The sequence below is a fragment of the Acanthochromis polyacanthus genome, chromosome 6 (assembly GCF_021347895.1).
Source record: "Acanthochromis polyacanthus isolate Apoly-LR-REF ecotype Palm Island chromosome 6, KAUST_Apoly_ChrSc, whole genome shotgun sequence".
Lineage (NCBI taxonomy): Eukaryota > Metazoa > Chordata > Actinopteri > Pomacentridae > Acanthochromis > Acanthochromis polyacanthus.
In genome coordinates, this window is record NC_067118.1 from 19,078,646 (window position 1) to 19,105,237 (window position 26,592).

The window sequence follows — 26,592 nt, forward strand, 5'->3', positions numbered from 1 at the left end:
CCAGCAGAACTTGGCTGCAGGAGCACACTATCTAGGTCTTAGTGGCCAGCTCAATCCCCAGACATGAGCCCCATTGAAAGTCTGTGATAGATTATCAAAAGGTCTTTTTCAAAGTGTAAACCAAAAAAAAATTAGAAGAATTAAAAGCAGTAATTCAAGAAGAATCGGACAAGATTACCCCTCAACAGTGTGAAAGACTTGTGGGGAACATATCAGGATTAGAGCTCAAATGCATGCTAATGGCAGGACTACTGAATATTAATAACTCCGTCAAGAAACGCGGTGGAGTTATGTGAGCATTAGTATACGCTTGTCTGTCTGTCTGTTATTTTGTCTGTATGATATAATCTTATAATCTGGATCCACGGATTTGTTAAAAATTTCTGTATCATTGTGAGATAGAGGCATGGTGTCACTGTAACTATGACAACAAGTGAATGCTCTATGTCAGCTGCCTGATGACGATCACATGATTGTGATCCTACTACAAATCGACTGCTGGGGACTTTTCAGGACTTTATCATCCAATATTATACAAGGAACAATGATTAAATTGTGGGAGTGTTTCTGAGTCCCATAAATTCCCACTGACCTAAATATAGGTCACATGATTGGGTATCCGTATATAATGTTCACATGCCTCACACACACCTGTGCTCAGCACGAGGTCATTTTGTTTGTGGGTACATCTGTATTTAAAGCGCCACTTTCTATGTTTCCATGATCTGTGATCATCAATAACTAATAAACAAATGCATTTCTAAAAAAAAAAAAAATGCTTCATTTCTTTCAATGCCATATGGGAATGAACAGCCTTGCCAGAGTACTGCGCTCTCTGAGTGCTTTTCTAGTTTGATGATGGGATGGTTTGTTTCTTTTTTGTTCAGTTTTGGACTAAATATAAAATCTATGTTGAGACTGATACTCACAATGTTGAGAACTGACATACTGAAACTGTCAAGAATTTAGTTTTGTTAGTTTTTCTTGCAACATTAAACAAAAAAAATGTTTTTATTTGTTTGGGTCTGTTTGATGCAGCCTCATCTTTTGAAACACAAAAAAGATTTTTCCACAAATATTTCATGACAATGTTTGAAATTATGTAAAATTTTAAGGGTGTCTGAAAACTTTTTTCCACCACTGTATTTTTATTACTTTGGATTACTTTTGGCACATGAAATCTGTTGTAATTCCTCACTGTTCACCTGATTTGAATGTAAATTACCCTCAGATTAAAGCTGAAAGTCTTCACTCAAAGCACATCTGGACTGTTCCATTTTAAATCCACGGAGGTGGTGAACAGAGCGGAAATGCTGAAAACTGTGTCCAAATATTTATGGACCTGACTGGAAAGGAAATCCAGGCGACGTGCAAGTGTTCATGTTCCCAGAACAGCTGGCTTACGTACTGAAACAGCTTGTTCACAACCATTTTGGAAATTCAATTCAATAGCGCCAATATAGAAAGAAAGACATCCACATCATATGCCATCTTTATAGCTCTTCACATAGCTATTTTAAACCAAATGGAAACAGAGTTATTGCTGTGTAACTGTGTTGAGGAGGGCACATTGGATGCTTTGCAGTTGTAACACAGGAGCCCATTGTGTTCTATAAGTTACATAGAAGTTCCATAGACGTCAAAGTCCTGCTATACTACACATTTCTTTACCGAAGCTGTCGTATGGTCCTACAGACAAGAGACAGAGGGAAACACAGACAGACGGAGGGACAGACAGGCAGGCAGACAGACAGACAGACAGACAGACAGACAGACAGATAGGAGAGTAGCTACTAGAGTCAACACAACCCGGCGAAGTAAGTCGGTGCTCTCGGACGGAACCATCTGGAAAACCATCTGCATTTCGGTTCACACCAGCGCTCTTGTAAAGACTTTAATTTTAACTCGGCAAAAATGAGGCGTTCCTCTTTTCTGTTGTTCACGGGGATTTTGGTCTGTTTACTTTTTCTCGCACTTTCACACTGTGAAGAGCATCGACTCCCTGAAGGTAGGTGGTGGTTATCGTTAAACGGTAGAAACTTTGTGCTGCTGTTAGCTCCAACAGCTCATGTCTTCCTCAGCCTTCCTCCGAACCGTAACGGGCCGGTTTAGGACCCTCCAGCTCGGTTAGAGCTCAGGGAGACTCCCTGGCTCATGTGTTTCCATGCTAAATAAAACCCCTCCAACTCTGCTGTAGCTGTTCATAACTTAGAAATGTTCTGTAATTGAACAGTAGCCGCTAGCACAAACCAATATGGGAAGTTTTGAATCACAGGTTTGTCAATTAGAAAAGCTGAAACTGTTAACACCGTGTTACTGCCATGATGAATGCACAGGAGTTGTTCTGTAACGACGCAGCTACTCATCACTAATACCACTACGTTTTTATGTGGCTTTTAAGAGACGAGCGACAGGAATACAGTAAAACAGCTTGTTTTACAGGAATACAGTAAAACATGAATGGAGATGGACGCTATATAAACTACGAGTAGACTGCTGCGGGCTGTAATGCCGCTGACGTGGACGGGCTGCTGTCACGCAGAGCAGCAGTCTGTGGGCTTTCATCAACATCCTACAGGACGGTCAAACACAGCTAATCAAACAGTAGCACAATCTCTCTTTCTCTCAGGGATCATCTGGAAATGAAACCCAGAAAAGAACCCCTTGAACCTCCTGAAAGAAGATAGAAAACAGTAACAAGGACTTTAAAACTATCACTTGTGTTTCAGTTGTACTTCTTTTTACAAGGGAAAGCACCCCCTACAGAAAAACCTCATGAATTGGCTGATTGCGTTCATCTTGCTCCATCAATACAACAAATTTAAGAGGTTGTAATCTGCATAGCAATGGGAATTTGTGCAGTTTCACCGAACAATATTGCATGAGAGCAACAGGGAGCATGTACAAAGTAAATAGAACTCCATAACTAACTCAAATGTAGCAAAAAAGTTTTCTTGCATCTGAAATATTTTTTCCATTTCTTTATTAGATAGTGGGGATGGAGAGATGACAAGCAAAAAGAGAGACAAAATGTTTATCTCACCAGATTTAAAGCGCAGATGCTCAAATTTTAAATGTGTGAAATCAACATGTCATTTGAATCCAAAGTAGTTTAAATCAATCCACTGGACTTTAAGAAAGTTCCCTGAAGACGTTTTATCTCTCATCCAAGAGGCTTCTTCAGTTCCGGTGGTGGTTGCTGTTGCCTCAGCTTTTTAACCTCTGAGGCAACAGCAACCATGTCCAGAACTGAAGAAGCCTCTTGGATGAGAGGCAAAACGTCTTCAAGGAACTTTCTTAAAATCCAGTGGATTGATTTAAACAACTTTGGATAACTATGACCTGAATGGATGAGAACCTACACAGACATGTCATTTGAATGCATCCATTAAGTGCAAGGCTAGATAACCATTCAGCATGTCTTTACTTTGTCTTTAGTAGTTTGGGAGTTGAACATTTCTTAGGGGAATTTGCATCCATAGTGTGCATCAGAACAAAGTTTTAAGGTGAACCCTGACTTGCTGTCTGTTCTTGTAACCTTGTTTTACTGGTGACCCATCATAAAACGAGCTAAAGCTGATACTGTCACTGCAGCTTCATGTCTGCTTCATTACTGTTCAACGAGCCTTGTATTAAACACAGTGAAGGTTAAGGCAAAAGAAAAAAATGGAAATATGGGTGTATTCTTACTACTACTATGATTTTGTGTTTTCCAGAGAAACTTCTCGTTGTGACCGTTGCAACCAAAGACACTGATGGCTTCAGGCGTTTCATGAGGTCGGCTAAACACTTTAACTACACTGTCAAGGTATAAACCCCAGCGGCAAAATGTTGACCCAATGTTGTTTTCCTGCCTTTTAAGAAAGAACATTTGAGGATGACGTTTTTAAATCCATTTCTTGAAACTGCGCTAAATATTTCTATTTCGATATGTTTCAAGGTTCTTGGCCGAAGTCAGAAATGGAATGGGGGTGACTACATGTCGGCTCCAGGAGGAGGCCAGAAGGTGCGACTCCTTAAAGCAGCCCTGGAGAAGATGAAAAATGCTGATCAAATCATCCTTTTTATTGACAGGTAGTGTACCTTCACTACAGGCACTTTCAGTCTCCTAATATCCGTTCTTTGTGCTTTCTGAAAAAGCTGAGAAAAAGTCCAAAACTTTAGCCATTATTTTAAGAGGGTGTTGATATTTAACCATACTGGTTAGATGTCTTTGTCATTTTAACATCCAGGTTTTTACAGGAGTTTTTGCTGAAAACATCTGTAGTGTGTTTGTCGTGTCTTTCAGTCAACCTTTTCATTTTACACGACCCTTTCATCTTTTACTGTTGCCAGTGGTGATGTTTTACACAGGTATGCAGTTGAATGTACAGACTAAGTCAGTCTCAATATACTCATTATCACTCAACAGTACAATAAATTTAATGTGTAAAGCAGTACTTAAAATAAATATTTACCCCATTGATTAATATGTTATATCTCAATTGTTTCATCGAAATGCAAAGAGGAAAGTAAAAATGATAATATTTTGTTGTCAAAAGGTTATTTGTGAGAATAATATAATTTTTTGTCATGGCAGGAAACACACAAATTTGGCACTTAACCTCAAATTCGACACAGATCACCTGTACTGTTAGAACCGTGTATATTGTCAAATAAATTCAGTGAGTGACATCCTCACTGTGACTTTAGAGAGGCTTTGCCAAATCCTCAGAGTTTCACACAATCACTGTACCAGGCTGGTGTTAAAAAAATGTCAGCAGTTTCTCTGAAACCACAAAATATCATTTTTACACATTTGTTTACCCTAATCAGTGAGCTTTACAGACACTGGCAGGTGTATAGTTTAATTATTCAACAAAGCCACACTATTTTTATCACGTTACTTCCTTTGACCAGGCTAATTGAAACGACCTGGACAGAACATAACAAGGTCTGTATAAGAATTGTACACTACTGTTCAAAAGTTTGGGGTCACCCAGGCAATTTCATGTTTTCCATGAAAACTCAAACCTTTATTCATGTGCTAGCATAATTGCACAAGGGTTTTGTAATCACCAATTAGCCTTTCAACACCATTAGCTAACGCAATGTAGCATTAGAACACAGGAGTGATGGTTGCTGGAAATGTTCCTCTGTACCCCTATGTAGATATTCCATTAAAAATCAGTGTCTGCGTTTGGGTTCTCCAGCCCCCCCGTACCACATTAGCAATGTCTAGACTGTGTTTCTGATTAATTTAATGTTATCTTCATTGAATAAAAACTGCTTTTCTTTCAAAAATAGGGACATTTCTAAGTGACCCCAAACTTTTGGACGCAAGTGTATCTGTATGAATTATTAGGTGTCTATTTACTACGGTCCTCGCGATAGTTGTTGTTTGTTGGTCTTTTAGTAAAGTTGTCATGTAACCAGTAAACGGCATACAGTCAATTATAGCTGTCAAATACGCTCTCAGTTGTCAGTAAGAAGCTCCAGGATGAAAGCTGCTATCAGTATGATTCAGTATAGTTCAATATAAGGAAGTTTAATCTGTACCCACCTTACTACCTCCCTCTACTTACCATCTCATACATGGAAAAAATAGCAACAAATAAAACTTATTATAGACAGCATAATTCTTCTAAAACATACACACGCACTGAAACAGCTCCTCTTCTGCCAGTAAACATAACCATAGGCACGTTAAATCTGGAAATAAAAAGTACTGGCATCTTATAAAAGTAAACCCCTTAATTTGTTTTAACTATGTTACTGGCTTCGCACACTGCGAAGGCACATGGTGCACTAAAGTTTTCTATTTTTCCTCCGTTTGACACAGCTACGATGTGGTTTTTGCTTCGAGTCCCAAAGAGCTGCTCAAGAAGTTCCAGCAGTCCAAACACAGGGTGGTGTTTTCCTCTGAGACCCTGATCTGGCCTGACCGGCACCTGGAGGACAAACACCCTCATGTCAGGGAGGGCAACAGGTTCCTCGGCTCAGGTGGTACGTTTGTCACTCCTGTCAGCCGGGGCAGACCACATTTTGCTATGTCTGTTTTTTCCTCTGAATTAAGTCCGGTCAGGATGTGTAATGTGTCGTAAAGCTGAGTTATTCCATTTTATTCAGTTTGTGATTTCAAACAATACAGTTAACAATTGCAAAGGTCGCAAACTAGGATATGTTACTGACATGTCTTAGCATTTAAACTGTTGTCATATATATATATATATACTCATTCATGGTAATGGTTTTACATTGACAAGTGTGCCAGTAAAAGCAGTAAAGAAGTTATCATTACACAATAACACGTGCCAAAGGTTTTATTCTACTGTTAAAAAGTTCAAATGTGCTTCACAAATGTTTAATGAGGAAGAAAATGATTGTATACATTTATTAAACCCCGGTGATTTAGGTACCTTTCATATGAAGACCCACTTCATTTTAAATGTTGCTATTAGAAACCTGAAAATTGTTTTCTCAGTTGCAATTCCTAATTTGAGCAAATAGGAAATTCTGACAGAGTTCATGTACACAAATGTGGAATTTAGTATATGTTGATGGATAAGTCTTCTCTCTCATATTTTCTCACTTCCTGTCTGATTCCTCTGGGTTCATCATTGTCATCAGGTTTCATTGGCTACCTTCCTAACATTAAAGAAATGGTTGCTAACTGGACAGGAGAAGACAATGAGAGTGACCAGCTGTTCTTCACCAAGATTTACATTGATCCAGCAAAACGAGTAAGATTTCTTACACTGCTCCGTTGACTTTTTGGATCTGTACTTCTGTAATTTATTTCATGCCAAAGTTACATTAGGTACTTTTAATACCTGCACTACTAGTACTAAATAATAGCAAGTAATTATGCTGGTTAAATAGTAAGTTACTGCCAGAACTTTTAATATACAAGTCAATCAATAGCCTTCCAATAGCTCACTGCTCCTAGTAGACTTTGAATTTGTGCTGAGATTTATTGATGGCGATTTAATTGCAAACAAAAAACCAGCAGAGTGGAAGTGACATCAATTAATTAGGGGTGGGACGCAATTAAAAAAATTATCTAGTTAATTGGAGGTTTTGTGATAAATCACATTTTTGTCAAATCGCAATATTTGACACAATAACAAAGTTTTTCAGTTCAAATAGATTTTGTTTGATGACTGAACTGATGAATAGACATATACATGAACTTAAACAACAAAAATGTTTGTTTTATTTAAATTTATCTGTGTCTTTTTCATTTGTCTACTATATTCACAGATTACTGCAAACTCAAAGAGCAATTATAGCGATTTTGTTCAATATTTTAAGATTTTTTGTAAACTCAAGCACTTTAAGTGTCTTGAAAAGTGGTCTACTAGGGGCTGGCTACACTGTTTTCCGGTACCAGTGCATAGCTACGTCCTGTGTGTCTTCTTTGCAGCTGGCAAACAGACTTGAAGTGCATTACCTAAAGATTAATCAATCAAAATTAATGTATTAATGTCTCAGCCCGAGAATTAATATATGAATACAAACAGCATTAGCACTAAACTGAGGTTTTTTCAGACTCTGTTGTATGCTATAGGATATAATATGCTAAAAAAATGTATTTCCATGTCTCAGAAATCCATAAATATCACCCTGGACAGCAAGTGCAGATTGTTCCAGAACCTACATGGAGCCCTCGGTGAGTGCTGTAAACTTAGTCTTTCACTTTCATCAGGGAAGGCTTTTAAGAACGTTTTAACAACTGAAGCATTCTGTAAATTTACTGGCTACTAGACCAGCTTTGCCAGCACATTCTGTAGGAAATAATGATCTGGCTGCACCTCACCATCATTATGCTATTGGGGAGGAAAAAATACAGGGAGAACATGGAAACTCCATGCAGAAAGATCCCAGGAAGGTGGGGTCGTGAAATGGGGATCTTCTAGCTGCAAGGCAAAAGTGCTAACCACCAAGCCACGGTGCAGCCCTGCCTTAGAGCATGATAAAAAAAAAACCTTTCTTGGCAAAACATTTCAGTGTGATCGGTTGCTGCCTGGAGGTTGTTTTCTGTAGTGAAGCGTATTTTGAAAATGCAGTACACAGAAGCAAAAGGATAGAGGAAAGTTTGCTGACAGTAGCAACCAATAGCAGGCTTATGCCCACATCTTTCCTCCGGTCAGTCAGACTAGCTGTCAACAGATGTCTGTGTTACTTAATAAGAAATATAAAGTGCACTCTTTGACTTCAGATTTGTCTTCATTTATTTGCAAAATGCTTTACCTGAGGTAGCAGCATCTCACAGGGAAGCAGCAGTACTCATTCTAATCACAGTGATTTTAGACATGTATGTACATTCACACGGTATTAAAGTCACTGACTGGCACTGTTTAATATAGTCACAGTTACTGATATAAACTACACAGGTTTACACTTTATGGTGATTTCTTCTTAGAATGTTGCCTCATTGCAGCTTGGATCAAAATGATCATTACACAGCCTACTTTTGGTGGAATTCAATAGACAGACCTCATAAATATAACACAGTGGGCTTTGCGGTTTAATTGGTCATGCTATTGACAGTTTATACAATATATAGTGTCTGTAAACTATACAGGTCATGCTACATGGTACAATGAAGCATAAATATGTCATCTCTAATCTAGTAGTCTTTTATCATAACATCAGTGTTCATAGTGATGCTAGGTATGGACATATTGCTATAAAATGGTGATCTAGTAGGTACATAATCCTATGCTTAAAATCTTTCCCTCCACAGTAACAGCACTGTGTATGTTTTGTGGCTGCTTCTGTAATAACATTGGTCTTGTTGTAATCAGTGGTTAACTTCTCTGGCTTCTCACTGTGTGTGATTCGTAGTAAAGTCAAATATAAGCTGTGAGAATGGAGAGGTTTGTAGTTGCAGCCATACAGGCAGCACTGCACGTTTGGACATGAGCTGAAATCTCAGCAGTGTCTGCAGCATTTTTTTCCTCTGAGGCCGGGGAAGGAATTTCTGAGATGACTCTGTAAAAATTCACACAGACAACATAAAGAATCTAGGGGCATGAATGGACTTCGTGAAGAATGCCTGAACTCACAAATCCTCCCTCTGCATTCTCCTCCATTAACTGCTGTCTCTTTAAAGACATGGATGTGTTTTACTGGTGCAGTTATGTTTGATATGACAATAGGAAAAAAATGATCTGAAACAAGCAAATTTGTAAATACCTTTCCAGATAGTTTACATTTGAACGAATGCATAATCTATCACAGAGCAGTTCAGAGACTCAAGAACAACAGAGACACAGCAGGGCAGGAGTTTTGAAAAATAAATCATTTATTTACAAAAATGATATACAATAATTTACACAGAAAGTTAATGGGCAGAGGGAACTGACAAAACGAGGAATGCACAGACTGCTGACTCCCATGGGAGACAACTACAGGACAGGCAGGAAACTACACGAGTGACAGAAATTCAGCTGCTGCACTGCACAACCCATCCATCCATTAACTATACACTGCTTAATCCTCATTAGGGTCACGGGGGGCTGGAGTCTATCAAAGCTGACTTAGGGTGAAGGCGGGAGACATCCTGGAGAGGTCACCAGTCTATCACAGGGCTCCATAAAGAGACAAACAATCACATTAACATCTATGGACAATTTGGAATGATCAATTAACCTCGGCATGTTTTTGGACTGCGGGAGGAAGCCAGAGTACACAGAGAAAACCCACGCATGCACATTGACAACATGCAAACTCCATGCAGAAAGATCCTGGGAAGGCAGGGACACGAACTGAAGATCTTCTCACTGCAAGGCAACAATGCAATGTGCAGACATGAAACATAGATGGTGTGACAAACAATTTTAGCACCACCACATCTACACAGCACAAAGTGGAATGAACACACTCAGTAGTACACACAAGCACTGCCAATCCAAGACCCAGTAGGAGAGGAGAGCTAACTTATAGATGGGGGGAGAGGGATTGCAGACGGAGGAGGTGTGGTGGTATTGGCGTCTTGACAGGTGCAAGAACCAGGTAGAGATTTTCTAAGATGGAATCCAACATGGGCCAGGTTGGATGAGTCTGGTGGACTGGAGGTTCAGGCAGGATGCAGGTGGAGTGATTATGAATGGAGATGTTCAATGGTGTGGCATCAAGTAGTGGTCTGATCCAGGCGTTTATGGTAGAGGTAGATAGTCGCAGGTGGACCACTTCTAACTGCAGGTGTGTTCACTCAGGTGATTATCCAGTGGCTGCACCACACACACACGCACACACACACATGCACACACACCTCACTCATGCCCACATGAGGGGGAATGGAAAGGCAGCCAATGAGCAGAGGTGGAGGGCATGACATAATGAAATTATACATCATGACATATTTGTAACATTTCTAAATCAATCACTGTCTGCTCCTTCATGATTAACAGGAACTTTTATCTATAGTCTACACCCATTTCTTAGGAAATATCCACCAATTCATAGTTCATCCAAATACAGAACATGATTTCCAAAACAGTAAGAATGGCAGATAAAGTTGGGTTCACCGTTCAAGGCTGAACTTGTGAATGTGTTTTTTCAGATGAAGTAGTGCTGAAGTTTGAGGATAGTCGAGTGCGAGCCAGAAACGTGCTGTATGATACACTGCCTGTCATCATCCATGGGAATGGACCAACAAAGGTACTGGCTTATCAAACCTTACTGACAAGCCACAGATGTCTAAACAATTCCTGTACTTCAGTCAGCCAGTTTGTTCACAATAGAGTCAGAAACCAATATGACGTGTTTAAAAAAGAATGTGTGAAAAGCCATTCTCAGCATATCATGGAGCACTAAGCAGCGGAATCAGTCACTTCTCAGACTGATGACAACAGTTCATTTACGGTTTCTGTAGTGTTGAGTGCAGGCTTTCACTGTTTTGGTATCTGGAAGATATGTTACAAGCATTTTAAGTACTATACTATCCTTTACCCACATAAGTCCAACTGACATTAAATTGCACATTTTTTCCAACAGAGCAGACATATTTTTATTGTAGTCCTGTGCTTCCATTAAGAAAAACTCACTTCTCGAGATGGAGAGATTTTTGCATCACAGCTTGATAGTGTTTGTACCAGTTGGGGTTTTCTGTGTTCATAGGCGAGTAATTTCTTCGTATATAACCAGTGAAATGATTTCATTTTAAATTATATTGCATGATTAATGTCACCATTTTTTTTATCAGCAATCACACTAATTGTCTGCTGTGTCAACAACCACAGACTTAAACCAAGCCACATTACCTGTTTTGGTAGTGTCTCTGTTTTATCTACAAACATAGGTACATTCTTTGTGTACAATATGCAACAAAGTTGGCACCAATCAGCTGTCAGTCAAACACCCAAAGGGCTGGAGGATAAATGAACGTTTTCGATCAGTCTTATGTGATATCAGTTGGACTGTGTTATTCATTACTGCGGCATCATAGCAGATGACCAGGCAGTGAACTGTGCTAAAGTTTTAAATCTGTTATTCTTACCTTTATACACTGAATATTAAATTGAGATGTGATGACCTACAAGAACATGAATTTGTTTTACAGCTCCAGATCAACTATCTGGGTAATTACATCCCCAACGCATGGACGTTTGAAACTGGATGCACGGTGTGCCATGAGGATCTATATTCACTCAAAGCTCTCAAGGTCTGTTCGTGTCTCCCCACAACTACAGTTAATCATTTACCGTAGTAGCCATTTTTCCACCAACATTTAGTGGCAAATAAAAATACAATGAACTCATTCTCCTAAAACTTATATGATCGTTGTTTTTTTCCAACAGGAAAGTGAATACCCACTGGTGATGATTGGCATCTTCATTCAGCAACCCACGCCGTTTGTCACAGTTTTCTTTGAACGGCTGCTGAAGCTGCAGTACCCCAAGAACAGGCTCAAGCTTTTCATTTACAATCAGGTAACTGGAAAACATTTCATACATTATGGTAAGATGTCTTTTGATATATACACCTGATCTTAAATTAACACAACACCAAAATACTTTACAACGCCAAATGAATACATTGTCCAAATAAAAAAATAAGTGGTGATTTTAAGAACTTAAGTGGAATGTGAAAAAAAAATAATAGAAAAACAGCTAATGGAGGTTCTAAAACTTTAGTTTTTACTCACAAGCACGTGACGAGAGTTGATTATTGATTTGGGTTTGGTGTCACTATCAGATTACATTATTTTCTGTAAGTGTTGTAATTTCATACATCACTGTTTATAATGTGTTTATTAACGTAAAAAAAAAAACATTCAGAAGCTTATCTTGTCATAGAGCTACGGAAGCCAAGGAACTTGAGTTCTCAGAACTACAGAAAAACTGTTCAGACTTAATCTTACAAGACTTATCATTCAACTAAAACAATTTTCTGAAGAGGAGAACTTACCAGAACCGAGTAACACCAGGCTAGGAAAGTTCTAAGACAGGAACAGAGTACAGAATCAGACTACACACCACCATGCCACAGCAAACATGGAATTCTGAGAGCATATTACAACTATATACAACCTGTATTTAAATTTATTATTTATTATTATAAACTACTTTAGTCTTAAATTGAGCTGCTTCACAATCATCCACGCTCAGAAATGTTCATTCTTAAACACTGTGTGCTAACCATGATAGGAATGTTCCATCAGTGCGACCTTTCACATTGTAACAAATCATTATTAGGTGATCAGTATCTTTTGTCTCTAAAGCTTCATACTAATAAGTCTATTTATTAAACAGTAATACATGGTAAATGTTTTGATGCAAGGAAGCTGGTTGACAACCTTACAGCTGACTTCGTGTCCACAGATTACGGTCTCTATCCTTACACTGACAACAGATGGGTAGTAAAATTGATTATGTTAAATATAGTCTTTGGGTAATGATCTGCTATCTATTGAGCTGTTTCAAAAGACATATTCTTCTGTTGACTATCAATGAGGATGGAATGAAACGGTGTATCAGAGAGCTCTTTCAGGCCCAGAGTTTTACTCATCTCAAAGTTAAAGTCAGAGTTTTCACTAAACCTGCTTGCTGAAACAGGGCTCTGCACTTTGTTTTATTTAATTTTTTTCTTTTACTTTCAGGAAGCCCATCATGGTCCTCAGGTCAGCTCGTTCCAGCAGAATCATGGAAGCCTTTATCAGGACATCAAAGTCATGGGCCCTAAAGAAGAGATCGATGCAACTGCGTCACGCAACCTGGCTTTGTGAGTTTAATGTAACCACTGGTTGCCTTTAAGACACATCCTTCTGAACAGAACTGCACAAAATCATGGGTGGTCTTCCCACTTTTTTTTTCTTGTTGCCTTACTTGGATGTTTGAGCTTCTTTATGCACATGAAAATATATATGAAATAACACAATTTTCCAGGCTATTGTAGTTACAGTAATTACCACATTTCTGAATAACAATTTCAATTGCTGGCCAACGTGGATCCAATTAAAATATAGCACTGGCGTACTTCATTACAAGTACACGTCTTGAGCTGCAACCTGTACTGAAGTATCGTAGAGTCCAGTTGTATTATTTTGAAACGGTGTTGATTTGTCTGTCTGTTAGCAACATTACATTGCCGCATCACTGCAATTACATTGGCACTGATGCAGTTTATAGTCTGGATCTACAGATTTGTTAAAGATTTCAGTATCATTGTGAGACATCACTTTAACTATGACTACAAGTGGACGCTACGTCAGCTGCCTGCTGACAATCACGATTGTGAGCCTGCGGACTTGTCGGGACTTGTCCATCGGAAATGATACAAGGAACAACTGGTTAAATTGTGGAGTTGTTTCCAAGCTTCATCAATCTCCACTTCCCGCTGCATAATTAGATCATGCGATTCGATTTCTGTACATAACGTACACATGCATAACACATGGCTGTGCTCAGCGCAACGCCATTTTGTTTGTGGGTACATCTGTATTAAATGATCACATTCTATGTTGCTGTGATCTCTGATCATCAATAACTAATAAACAAACAAATGCTGCATTTCTAAAAAAATATGCTGCATTTCTGACAATACCATATGGGGGAATGAACCGTCTTGGTGGAGTACTGCGCTCTGAGTGCTTCTTTTGTTTATAACTGTGAAGAAAAGACGTGGGATGTTTGTGTGTCACTGAGTGTGTGCATGCATCGTCCGCGCTCAGATTCCATGGTGTTTTCTTCAGTGCTGGTCCTGATAAGTCCAGATTTTAGGGCCATCACTTCAGTAATGTATTAGTTCTTTGTTTTTAGGTTTTATAACGGTTTAGTTTCTTTTTCTATATAGATGGGTGGGCTTTAGGAGGAAAAGAAGGTCAGGAGGTCACAGCAAGGAGTTCTGTGACTCTAGTTGAGCTCTGCAAAGTGTCAAATGTCTCATTGGTATGAAAATTTTGGGTCCTCTTTCTTTTCAAATGACCCCTACCTATGAGAGCGAGTCTTTGTGGCTGATCCGGAATGCATTTAACAATAAACCCGTTGTTCTGCATGTTGGTATGCGGCACAGTGTTGCCGTTAAATTTCAAACAGCATATATGCAAGTGTTTAAATACTTCTCCTTTCTTTCAGTGATTTATGCCGGAACGACAAGGACTGTGACTATTTCTTCAGCTTGAACATTGAAGTGGTCTTAAAGAATGAGAATACACTCAAAATTCTAATTGAACAAAACCTGTAAGTAAATTTATCACTACTGAATAATTAGTACTAATCTTGTGCAAGCTGATGTCTTTGGGCTGTTGAAGGCATAACCACATTTAGTAAATCCCTTCTGTAATAATTTCTATTGCACCAATTTATTTACATGAGGTATGCCATTACTAACTGTTTTTGGCCAGATGAGGAAATGCATTGAATAACACTTCTTGAATTGTTCTTTAGTCCTATTGTAGCACCGATGATAACTCGAGCTGGCCGACTGTGGAGCAACTTTTGGGGAGCCCTCAGTGGTGACGGCTACTATGCTCGGTCTGAGGACTATGTGGACATAGTTCAAGGACAGAGAGTGTAAGTTGCTTAAGCAGTGTTTGCCAATGACTTAAAGAGGTGATTAGCTACAAAAGACAAGATTTTATTCATGGCTAAGAATAAGGATGCTCTCAGTGGCCAAGTCCTGCCTACTGGGTTGAGTACAGATGGAAATTGCGCTGTGGAAATGCACATTATACTGAATTAGCATGACAACAGGACAACAGACGCAGACCAAAACACAAGGGAGCTTTTTAAAATGATTACCTTTTTTTAATTAAATAAAACGGGTTGGGGGGGCATTAAAAATACATTTCCCTCTCTATTACAGGTCTTTCTCTGTCCAGCTATCACACAAGTTGCAGTGTTTTCTTTTTTTTTCCTGGTGTTAGATCCTCGTGTCATTATGTAAACTATCTTGGTTGGTTATTTTTTTTTAGGGGCGTATGGAATGTCCCGTACGTGTCGAGTGTGTACCTGGTAAAAGCCAGCCTCCTTCGATCAGCGTTGAAAGACTACGAGCTGTTCAACTCGCCTATCTTAGACCCTGACATGGCTTACTGCCACAACGTTCGCAACAAGGTGAGGAAGAGAATGACAGAAAGATTCCACATAGACTCTGGTTTTATGACTTACGAAACTGTCCACCATAATATCTGACCTGTGACTTTTTTCTTTCAGGGAATCTTCATGTATGTAACCAACATGCATACTTTTGGTCGCATCCTATCAACAGAAAACTACCAGACTACTCATCTGCATAATGATCTGTGGCAGATTTTTGAAAACCCAGTGGTGAGAGAGTTTGAATAAAATCATGACAATATCAGCTGTACACAGTTAATGTTACTAGCTGCTTTAGTGATAAGGTAAGAGTGTAGTGCAGAGTGGTTCCACATTGTGTTGATTAGTGATTACTGCATTACACTAATGAAATACTTAGAAATATGCTGGTATGCAAAACCTTTTTAAATCTTCACAGTGGTCCTAAGCTTTCACTTAAAGGGCAAAACAATGTTATAAGTCACTCAAAATATCTTTATCTGTGCAGTCCTGGTGCAGGGTGGGGCATTTTAAGGTGGTTTATAGAGAGGAAATGTCATAATGCAAGCAGTAACACAGATAAAACAGCTATAGTAAAAAAGAAACTGAACATATTACAATTATAACAATATATACATATAACAGTGAGCACAGTGATGATAAAACAAGTAATTGTCTTAACGTAGGCCAATCCAAATCCAGACTACAGAGGTAGATTTGATATGTGTGTTAAAAGATACCAACACAGCCAGGTTAATAATGTGGAGCAGCACTTAGCAACAATGTCTTAGTCATCAACTTGGCACCAAAGTTGGGATTTCTGAGAGGGAGGCAGAAGAGAGAAGCTTTGTGTGAAGGCGCGACTGTGATTTTTATGGTTGATATCAAGCGGTTTGTTGATAGAATTGTCAACATCAAAGAAATACCACATCTCAAGTGTGCTCATTATAAAGTTCTCAGCTAAAAGTGTTTATGCTTGGATGTCATTCTTCAGTACTTAAGTACTGATTTTACACTTACCAGCCCAAGAACTGTAGCAGTAGAAGTGCTAACAGTAAGTGGAATGGTATTACCTGAGCTAGTGATATGAGTTGTAGTACGGTACTCTGTTATTTTTCAGTTTATTAAGAACATTATTGAAAACCATTCTTTGCGTTTGCACTCAGTGGTTTGTATAATATATATATATATGTATTGAGCTGCACACTCTAAAAAGACAAACTAATTCCACTAATAAAGCAATCTGAATCTGTTTTTTCTAGGACTGGCAGGATCGCTACATTCATGCAAACTACACCCGCATCATGAAAGACAATCTGATTGAAACGGTAAGTTGTGACACAGAAACCTAGAGTCAGATTGAATCAATAAATCAGTCCCATTGAAACGTAAAAACAGAACTCATTTAAGCAAATTTAAAAGGGCTTTAAATGTTTTTGCAGACTAAAAAAATCACTTGTTGAAACTACATGTAAGACACTGAAATTTCATGAATGGTATATCTGTGTGGAATACTGTCTGTAATGGTACTGACTTTGTGTTTTCTGTCCTCCAGCCTTGTCCTGATGTGTACTGGTTCCCAATTTTCTCTGATGTTGCTTGTAACCACCTAGTTGAAGAGATGGAGCACTATGGGAAATGGTCAGGGGGTGGCAATGTGGTACGTCGTCATATGGATGTATGCTTTGGGAGTGTGGGTGTGTTCTTTTGTGGTTAGTTTCAGTGCAGGAATTCTAAATATTCTCAGCAAATATTTCTCATCATCAGTATTAATAACAAGAACACATGATTGATCTGCCTGATAGTAAGGCAAAAAAATATTTTTCCTCACTCGCAGCTCATCTTTTTTTTTCTTTTCTTGGAAACTGTTGTGTGCAGATGTAAAAAAAAAAAAAAAAAGTTTATCTACACTTGTAAATATCACATGTATCATGGCAGTCTTAAGTTGCCCAAAATCCTTATGATCCTGTAATGGAATGATTGAAGCATGCGTGTCTTTATCACAAAAAGAATCATGCATTTTGGTTTTGTCATGAACTTAATATAGATCTTCTGGAAACAAATGACAATCTGATGAGTCAAAAATGTACAAACAGCAATGCTAAAATTTAGGTTAAATGTGTCCCTTTGCCAAAATCATCTTCTTCAAGGGGTTTAAGTAATGACTTTAGGGAGGGAAACATATTTCTGCTCATGCTGGTCAAATAGCAAAATTTTTGTTTCACCTGACCACAGAACTTTCCCTCAGAAGGCTTTGTCTTTGTTTGTTTAATCAGCAGCAAACTTTAGTCGAGCCTTAAGGTGCTGCTTCTGGAGGAAGAGCTTTCCCTGGTGATGTAAAACAGGCTGACTCCTCTAATTCATTGAACATCTGCGTTTCTGTGTTTCTTGGTTGACTCTTGACTAGTTGTCCCTCAGCAGCAGAATATGGCTTGCATTTAGCCCAACTGTGCAATGCACTTTATACTCACAATTGTTTGCACGGTGGATTTTGGGATCTGTAACTGCTTTGAAATGGTTCCATGTGACTTTTCTGTCTTGTTCAAGTGAAATACATTTTTTCAGATCTGTTTTTTAAATCTGCCATTGTGTCTCAGTCTAAGGAGTGTATCAAATGGGCCCTGTTTCATACAGCTGCTGACTTCTCTTGGCTCAGTCAGCAGCTGTAGTCAGTCATAAACACAACTGTCTGTCACCAAAACTGATCATTCAAATTGCTGTGTATCTTTGAACTAGCAGACTGTCATTTTTCCAGAAGATCTAGAAAAATTTAAGAAAAAAATCAAAAACATGATGTTTTTTTTGACGGATGTGTTTCAGTCATTTTAAATTAAGAGCTGTAGGAGTCATTAGAATCTCAAGACTCCCATGATATACTTGGTCTTTACAAATGTATGAAAACTTTTGTTGACAACTGTACACCTGCTGTAGTTGTCTTGCATAACAGAGACCTGAGTGTGTTTATCATTTGTCAGGATACAAGAATCCAAGGTGGCTATGAGAATGTGCCCACCATCGATATCCACATGAATCAAGTCAACTTTGAAAAGGAATGGCAGAAATTCTTACTGGAATACATCGCACCAATAACTGAGAAAATGTACCCCGGTTACTACACCAAGGTAAGACTGCTGAACACATGGTTAAAACCATTGCGGTCACACTTTCTTCTTCTTTTTTTCTCCTACATGTCTTCAGCTTTGTTGCAGAGTGACAATTGCTGCCGTAATAGCTGGACCGCCTTTTCTAGAGGTTATGTCAGTGCAGGAGAGCAGCAAAGCTCTTAAGAACCACTATTGTGACAATTGTGTGTACTGTTTTCATAACTCTTTCATTCTGTTTATAGATTGAATGGATCCAGTGGTTGTACACACAATCCTGACTATGACACAGACACACCAGCACACAAGTATAAACGTTCACAGCAGCGTAGACTACAGGGTAGGGTCTGCATGGCTTCAACACAGAAGTACAAATCAGCCTGTATCCACTTGTTCTTCTCAGTGGTGTGCCAATATTTTAAAAGGAGAAAAATGGTTTTACCCTAAATTCTGTTTGGAAATTGTGTTAGCAAAGTATTGATTGTTAACAAGTCATAAAAGCCTAATTTCTGTAGTTTGTGACAAATGTTTCTTAAAAAGTAGAGAACATACTGTACATTTGTTGGAATAATCTGCATGTGGTAATTTAGCCTTTGTGTACATTGAGTATCTGGACTGGATTAGTGAGCTGCATTCACTTCACTGAACTGACTGAGTCAAAATAAATGACTAATTAGAGAACATGTCCGTCATTGTGACAGTGTGGCTCAAAAATATGTGCAGATACACACACACTGTATACATAGTCATATAGTCATTTTACTGTTGAATTTATCCTACAATTGTTTGACAATTTCGGACTTGATAAATAATGTTTCCTCCTCCTCATGGGTTCCTGTGCTGCTGCTGCCTGTGTTCCTCTGACCAACATGTCTTTTCTCATCAGTGTGCCACTCCCTTGAACTTTGTGGTGAGGTACAAACCTGACGAGCAGCCCCTGCTTGTCCCTCACCATGACGCCTCAACATTCACTATTAACATAGCTCTCAACAGCAAAGACATTGACTACCAGGTAAATGAAGGGGAGCTGGCAGGTAGTAGAAGCTACGGGACATGGCATCGCAGGTTATCTGCACCTCTCTCTGCTTCTCTGCTCCAACTCTGGAAGTGAATGCTGGACTGGGAACCAAGCTGATGCTTTTCTTTTTCTTTCCTGAGCAGGAGCGGCAAAGGGGCATACTTGTGTACAGTGGCCACATGAGCAGTTTTTGTGCAAATGCTTGCATGACTCCTTTCTGTCTGTGTGTTTGCAGGCTCAGTTTGACTTGGCCTTTGTAGTTAGATATAAGAAGGATGAGCAGCCATCCTTGAAGCCGCACCATGATGCCTCCACATTCACTATAAACATTGCACTCAATCAAGTGGGCCTTGATTACCAGGTGAGTGTTTAGAGGTTGGTAGAAATCTGACATTTCCAGCAGGTAGCTTATGGCTATTATATCCATAGCCACTAAAGTCCACTAAATGCTATTTACCTTACAAGATAATCCCATCCAACTCTAGTGCTCCGCTCAGATTAGATAACTCCTGGCACGTCACTGGTTAGTTCATGGGAATATCTACACTGACAGTCAATAGAAACTTTGAGACCATATTTTTCAACATAATTTTTACTTTGAAGCCCGAAACTGGATTTTCTTCATATGAATCATTTGTTTAGCATTTTGGCATACAGAAACAAAAATATAAAGTTTCAAGAATGATTTCAAAATAAAGAATTTCACAAAAGAAAACGGCACCTGCCAAACACAAAGTCACAACAGTCAATACCGAGTATGGCCTCCATTTGCTTCGATGCAGGCAGCGACCCGTCGGCGCATGCTTTGGACCAGGCTTCTGATTGTGGGTTGGGAACAGCCCATACGCCTGGATACATCACTGTAGCTCAAACCGGCCTCCACCATACCCAGCGCCCGGAGATGTTGTTCATGTGATAGACGCGGCATGATGCTGTTCACTGGACTAACAATGATGGCCTTTTTTGTGCCTTTATATAGGCCTTCAAAACCCATTCTCAAATTGTGCAGATACTCACTGAGTATTGCTTGGTGTGTATTTGGTTCACTTTTGCAAAGTGACCAACCCATGTGCAATGCATCATGACAAAATGACAACTCATCATTATCTCAACTACCAGGGCACTAGATCATCAGTAAATATCCACAATGAATAATTACAACCCCCCTACAAGTAGAATTCTGCGTACATTTCTACCTCAAAGTTTCTATTGACTCTCAGTATACATTGTGCTGTTCATATGATGGGCTGCACAGTAGCTTGGTGGTTGGCACCATCACCTTGCAGCTAAAAGATGCATGTGTGAGTTTTCTCCAGGTTCTCCAGCTTCCTCCCACAGTCCAAAAACATGCTGAGGTTAATTGGTGATTGTAAATCGCCCGTAGATGTGAATGTGATTGTTTGTCTCTGGTTGAACCCTGCCTTCACTCGAAGTCAGCTGGGATAGACTCAAGCTCCCCCCAACACTTTAATGAAGATTAAGCAGTGTATAGATAATGGGTGGATGTTTAAATGATTTTGGTTAGTTATGATATGAAGTAGTGACTGACAGAATAATGTAAAATGTGTATTTGAATAAGAAACAAGACAGTTAAGAATTGTGTTTGACAGTTATGAATACAGACAAGACCTGTAACCTCACAGTCAGACAGAAATCCATCTGATGGAGTTTATTTACACGGTGCAGGGACAAGCAAGCAGGGACAGGAAATAGTGTAGGTAGGGCAATTGAAATTGGCTTAAACAAATACAATAATGTTTTGTGCAGCCAGACTGTTGTGTACTACAGAATGGGATGGCTAAGCAAGACAAAGTAAATGTTAGATATCTGCTTAACTCTATTCATGACCAGAAAGAAGTGTATCATGGCCCAAAGTATTAATAGAGGTAGTGGTATTCTTGAAAAGTGGTATAAAAGATAACAGGGCACCATGCTGACGATCTGCATAATACATTTCAAAGCACAAACCACACAGTGTGGCACAAAGACTTTATATGTTTGATGCTGCAATAATAACATTAACAAGTGTGATGTCATCATATTTCTGACATGTAGATCTGCATTCTTGTTGTGCCAGACTTTCTTTTGTGTCATTTCTGTTTGTCGGCATGTCTTCTTTGCATGACACATGAGGCTGAAGCAAAGAGCCTTGTTTTTACCGTTGCATCTTATTGTTTTCCTGCTTTTTTAATAAACTGAAATAATGGGCTTTTAATCCACAAGAGTTTTGGTTTATGTGCCATAGATTTGAAATGAGATGAATAACTAAAGCTATTGTGATGATATGAGGTGCATCAGTATATACTGTATTGTCTGGAGGAAGTCTTACAAGGTTTTCTATGGATTAAACTTAATATTTCTAAAGATTTGCATTCTTGAAATACAAGATATTTTACCACAATAATTGTTCAAATGAGAACACCAGTGCTCCTGCTTGTCAAAGGACTACTACTAAATAATGACAAGGAATATTTAAAGAATTTTAATGTACAATAATTGCAGATGTTTCAGTGAGTCCACTCTAACAGTCACAAAGTAAGAAAGGAGGAAATATGTACCGTTTACTGATGGAGATAGTGTCGTGAAAATTATGTTTGTCAAGACAACAGGAGGAAATGTATTGACAGTGATCTAGGATGTAGAAGAAATTTGAAATAGTCCGTTTTAATAAAGACATACCCCACTCACAAAGAGTTAGGGATATTTGACTTTCAGGTGAAATTTATGAAAAATATAAAGAAGTTCACAGTTATATCATGAAAGTAGAGAATTTAAGCATGCAGTTGCGATTTCTTCATCTCAAAGAATTTATTGAAACCAAAGCCAACGACAGTGGTGGGTGTATCACAGCAAGAAATATCAATGTCTCAATAACGTGTCATGTACCCTTGAGCATCAATTACAGCTCGACAACGACGTCTCATGCTGTTCATTGTCTGCTTAGACACGGCATCCCACTCTTCTTGAAGGGCGGCACTCAGGTTATCGAGGTTCTGGAGTAGAGTTATGAGCCTCTGCACGACAGCTCCGCTAATCCCACAGGTTTTCTATGGGATTCAGGTCTGGAGAACGTGTGAGACACTCCATTTGAGGTACCCCAGTCTCCAGCAGGTGTTCCTTAATGATGCTACCTTAATGAGCTCGAGCATTGTCGATCTAAACCGTTTTGAATGGTCTGACGTGACGCTTGGGTGCCTCTCCCCTTCCTTAAATCAGTGTTGGATGTGACCAAAAGACGTCCACTTCTGTGCCTTTCTATGACTCTTTCAGTCTCTTTGTATCTCTGTTGCAACCTGCTGATGACACTCTAAGCTCAGTGGCCACTTCCGTCTGAGAACATCCAGTTTGAAGCCTCACAGTGGCGAGGGACTGTTGATCAACTGTTGGGTGTCGTCTTGGTCTCATGATGTCAAAATGTGAACAGCAAGATGAAGACGACTGTTTAAATACCAATTTTGATTGAACCGGGAAATTTCCTGGTCGATTCATGGATCAAACACCTGCTGTGAATTGTGCCGTTAAGCTCCTTGTTAGAGAAAAGCAAGTTGTGCAGAAAGTACTGAAACATTGAACTGTTGGATATGTGCATTTAAAAATTTAGAGAAGGTCACATTAAGTTGGCCTGTAAATGTTATGGTGCATCTCAGGTTTATCCTGAAATTTCACCCGAAAGCCGAATATCCTTAACTTTTTGTGAGTAATGTATAGTAACCCGTAGAATTTTGAAGCGTCCTCTCAGTAATACAGTGGACTGCTGCAACTTGTCATTACAAGTTGACTCTCATAATATTGACCTAAAACCAAAAGCTGCCTGAAGAATAGTAAATAAAGGTTTGCTTTGGAACATGGTTAGTGATGGGATTTACCAGAGACATTTAACAAGGCAGATGTTTTGACTTGTTAAAGCAAAGAAAACACCGGGAGCATTGATAGATTTCTCTGTGATGTGAAAGGCTAATGAAATAAGCGGTTGTGTGATGACAAAGTGTTGCATTCAGATCCGTCTTGAAACGGTTTGTCTTTTGTTCACTGGTTGTTCTGCTTTATACAGATTCAGTAGAAAATGTGATTACCACTGTAGATCCCAAATTTAGTCCTTAGGAAAGCGAGCCCAGACCTTTCTGTGGTGAATGTTATCTAGTCGTGAGTTAAATTCACAACACTCGCACAAACACAAGGAAAATGTGCTTTTTTATAGTGTCAGCTGTTAACACATGCTGTTTTGTGAATGCAGGGTGGTGGATGCAGGTTCCTGCGCTATGACTGCTCCGTTCAGGCTCCTCGTAAAGGCTGGGCCCTCATGCACCCAGGCCGCCTCACCCACTACCACGAAGGCCTGCCAACCACAGGTGGTGTCCGCTACATTGCAGTGTCCTTCGTAGATCCCTGAACTTCCAAATACGACGGTCCCTAGCCCAGAACAAACAAGACGTACACTGACTACATCTTCTAGCGTCGCAGATGTTTTTTTATTTTCATATTCAGAGTAACAACGTCTTCTTTTTTTTAGCCGATGTTTTTTTTTCTAAACAATGTACAAAATGGTATTGCTTCTTTTTCAGTTCCACAGTCATATCTGACCTGTGACATTAATCAGCCTTCATCAGAGCCTGTGCTGCAGTGAAACATGAAACAAGACAGTACAGAGCAACAGGAATATATAGCGAACATGTAGCCACCTCTTTAGTGCAGAACTGGATCAAAAGTAACACGTCTTTCAAATCTTCATCTTTTTTTGACACTGGTGTTTGTCACCAGCAGTCTGCAGTTTTCTTCTGTTGCATATCAGCTTTCTACACCAGCATGCGAAGAAGTCTTTGTCTCCAGAAGAAGCTGTGTGACAGATCTGCTGCTGTGGCATTAGAAGGAAGCAGGCTTTCTGCTTTGACCAGCATAGCTCTTCACACACGCTAATCATTTTGTCATATTAAAAGGATGACGCCTCTGGTCAAACTGTTTGATTTTTGAAAAACTTTTCATTTTAACTCTTACAATGTTCAAGGATGACAAAACATCAGCTCAGCACTTTCTTTATGCATAAAAGTATGTATTACTATTGTAAGAGATGTTATATTAGCATACAATAATTCCTTTGCATCCCAATGAAGCTGTGTTTTTGTGGTGTCTATGGTACTACTGTGAATGAGCTGAGCTAAACTGCTAAATGAGGCACTAACGCAGCATTCTTTAGTTCCTGGGGCTGAGAGTTTGCTGACCTCATCACACATTTGAGAAAAACGGACGTGTTACTTTAGTCACTGTTCTAAGCTAACTCCTAGAAGAACATTGCATTAGTAGTTTAGTTTACCTTGCAGTTGCATTATGGGAAGTGTAGGATCCAGTAATTATCGTAGCTCATATCAGGTAAGTATCTCAAGTTGCTATGTTACAACCAAAGTATCAGTGACTGCACAGGGTTCCATAATTACAGGAGCCATGAAGGCTGCAGTCTAACAGATTTACTGCTACTTTCATTAAGAAGGTCTGCACTAAAAATGGCACGAATCTGCTGTTACCTGGCGTTAAGTCCCGGTCTGGAAGTCACAGGCCTCACTGTTGGTATTTTATTTTAGTTTTGTGCTTGTGTTGCATATGACTTCATTACTGTATTAAATTGAATTGGTAAATGTAACCTGAAGTCAGGCAGTATTCCAGCTAAACCATAATAAAACGGTCATCATCGTTACACACACAGTCACTTTGGTGCAGATGCTGTAGAAACCTAAAGGCTCCTATTTGGGCTGGAGTGCTTGGTGTGAACTAGAAATCTGAATTCCTGTCAGGAATTCGGCTGAGATTTTTATGATTTGTTGGTGAAAACCTTTTATGCTGTTGAATTTTCCTTCAGTGTATAAACTATCTGGGCCCTTTTCTGAATCCAAAGCAATTCTTTTTTTATTTTTGAACTGAGACACTCCAAAGCCACTCTCTTATTTATATTTTGCATATTTTATTTGATAAAAGCCGTGCTTCCTGAATTGTTTTCATTTGCAATATAACTGCTTACTGTAAGATTTCATGTTGGAATCAGAGCTTTTTTTTTTTACTACATTTACTGTTGGACCTTTTGAAAGTGTAACATTCACCCAGTTGTCATTTGTTACTTTTACTGTGCTTTGAACACATCAGAAGTAAACCAGTGAACCCAGCTGAGGTGTGTGATAACTGATTGAAGTCTCTGCTGTCACTGTTGACTCAAACTGATGCACTCAGTCAGGGTATGGGAGCAAACAATGACAGTAAAAATGTTTTAGAAATAAACAATCCTACTGCTGAAAAGAATTCCAAATGTTTAAATGTATGTAAATGCCTCTGAATTTTTAGTAGTGAAGTGTTTAACATTGAAAACAGAGGTCTCCCTTTGCCTTTGGTGTATTTGACAGGGGGCACGGCGACATAATGACTCTGTCCAAGGAGGCATCTCTGAAGGATATCTGTGCTGCAGTCAGTTGGTCATCACACTTTTGTCAAACCGTCAGCACTCTAGTGCATTGCAGACCCGGGGAGAAAAAACACAGTGATATAACTTAAGTGACTCCTGTTCAGTGGAATCCATGGAATAATCTACCCAATAATGGTTTAACCCTCATGTTGTCCTGCAGGTCAGAATTGATCCATTTTAACATGTGGGGGAAAAAAATATTTCTGATGTCGACATTTTCAACAATTTTGGGAAAGCTTTGAACATTTTGGTGTAAAAAAATGTTAATGTTTCTTAAGAACATTCACATAAAAATCAACCAAAATCCAGCGAAATTTACTGCTTTTTGGTTGATTATTTTTGTGAATGTTCTTAAAGGAAATATTACAAGTTTTACTGATATACACACATGGACAAAATTGTTGGTACCCCTCAGTTAAAGAAGGAAAAACCCACAATTCTCACTGAAATCACTTGAAACTCACAAAAGTAACAATAAATAAAAATGTATTGAAAATTAAATAATCAAAATCAGCCATCACTTTTGAA

The 26,592-nt window shown here is 39.0% G+C and overlaps 1 protein-coding gene across 1 annotated transcript; it reads left to right on the forward strand.

The window, feature by feature from the left end:
• Nucleotides 1-1,491: 1,491 nt before the first annotated feature.
• plod1a (procollagen-lysine, 2-oxoglutarate 5-dioxygenase 1a) lies at nucleotides 1,492-25,770 on the forward strand. The gene is made up of 19 exons (XM_022220070.2): nucleotides 1,492-2,008; nucleotides 3,717-3,808; nucleotides 3,941-4,074; nucleotides 5,822-5,985; nucleotides 6,610-6,722; nucleotides 7,588-7,651; nucleotides 10,550-10,647; nucleotides 11,549-11,650; nucleotides 11,787-11,918; nucleotides 13,088-13,209; nucleotides 14,562-14,666; nucleotides 14,874-14,999; nucleotides 15,401-15,542; nucleotides 15,642-15,755; nucleotides 16,766-16,831; nucleotides 17,059-17,163; nucleotides 18,479-18,625; nucleotides 19,858-19,983; nucleotides 23,857-25,770. Exons 1-19 carry the CDS (start codon nucleotides 1,915-1,917, stop codon nucleotides 24,010-24,012), a joined length of 2,202 nt encoding a protein of 733 aa, XP_022075762.1. The 5' UTR covers nucleotides 1,492-1,914; the 3' UTR covers nucleotides 24,013-25,770.
• Nucleotides 25,771-26,592: the final 822 nt, after the last annotated feature.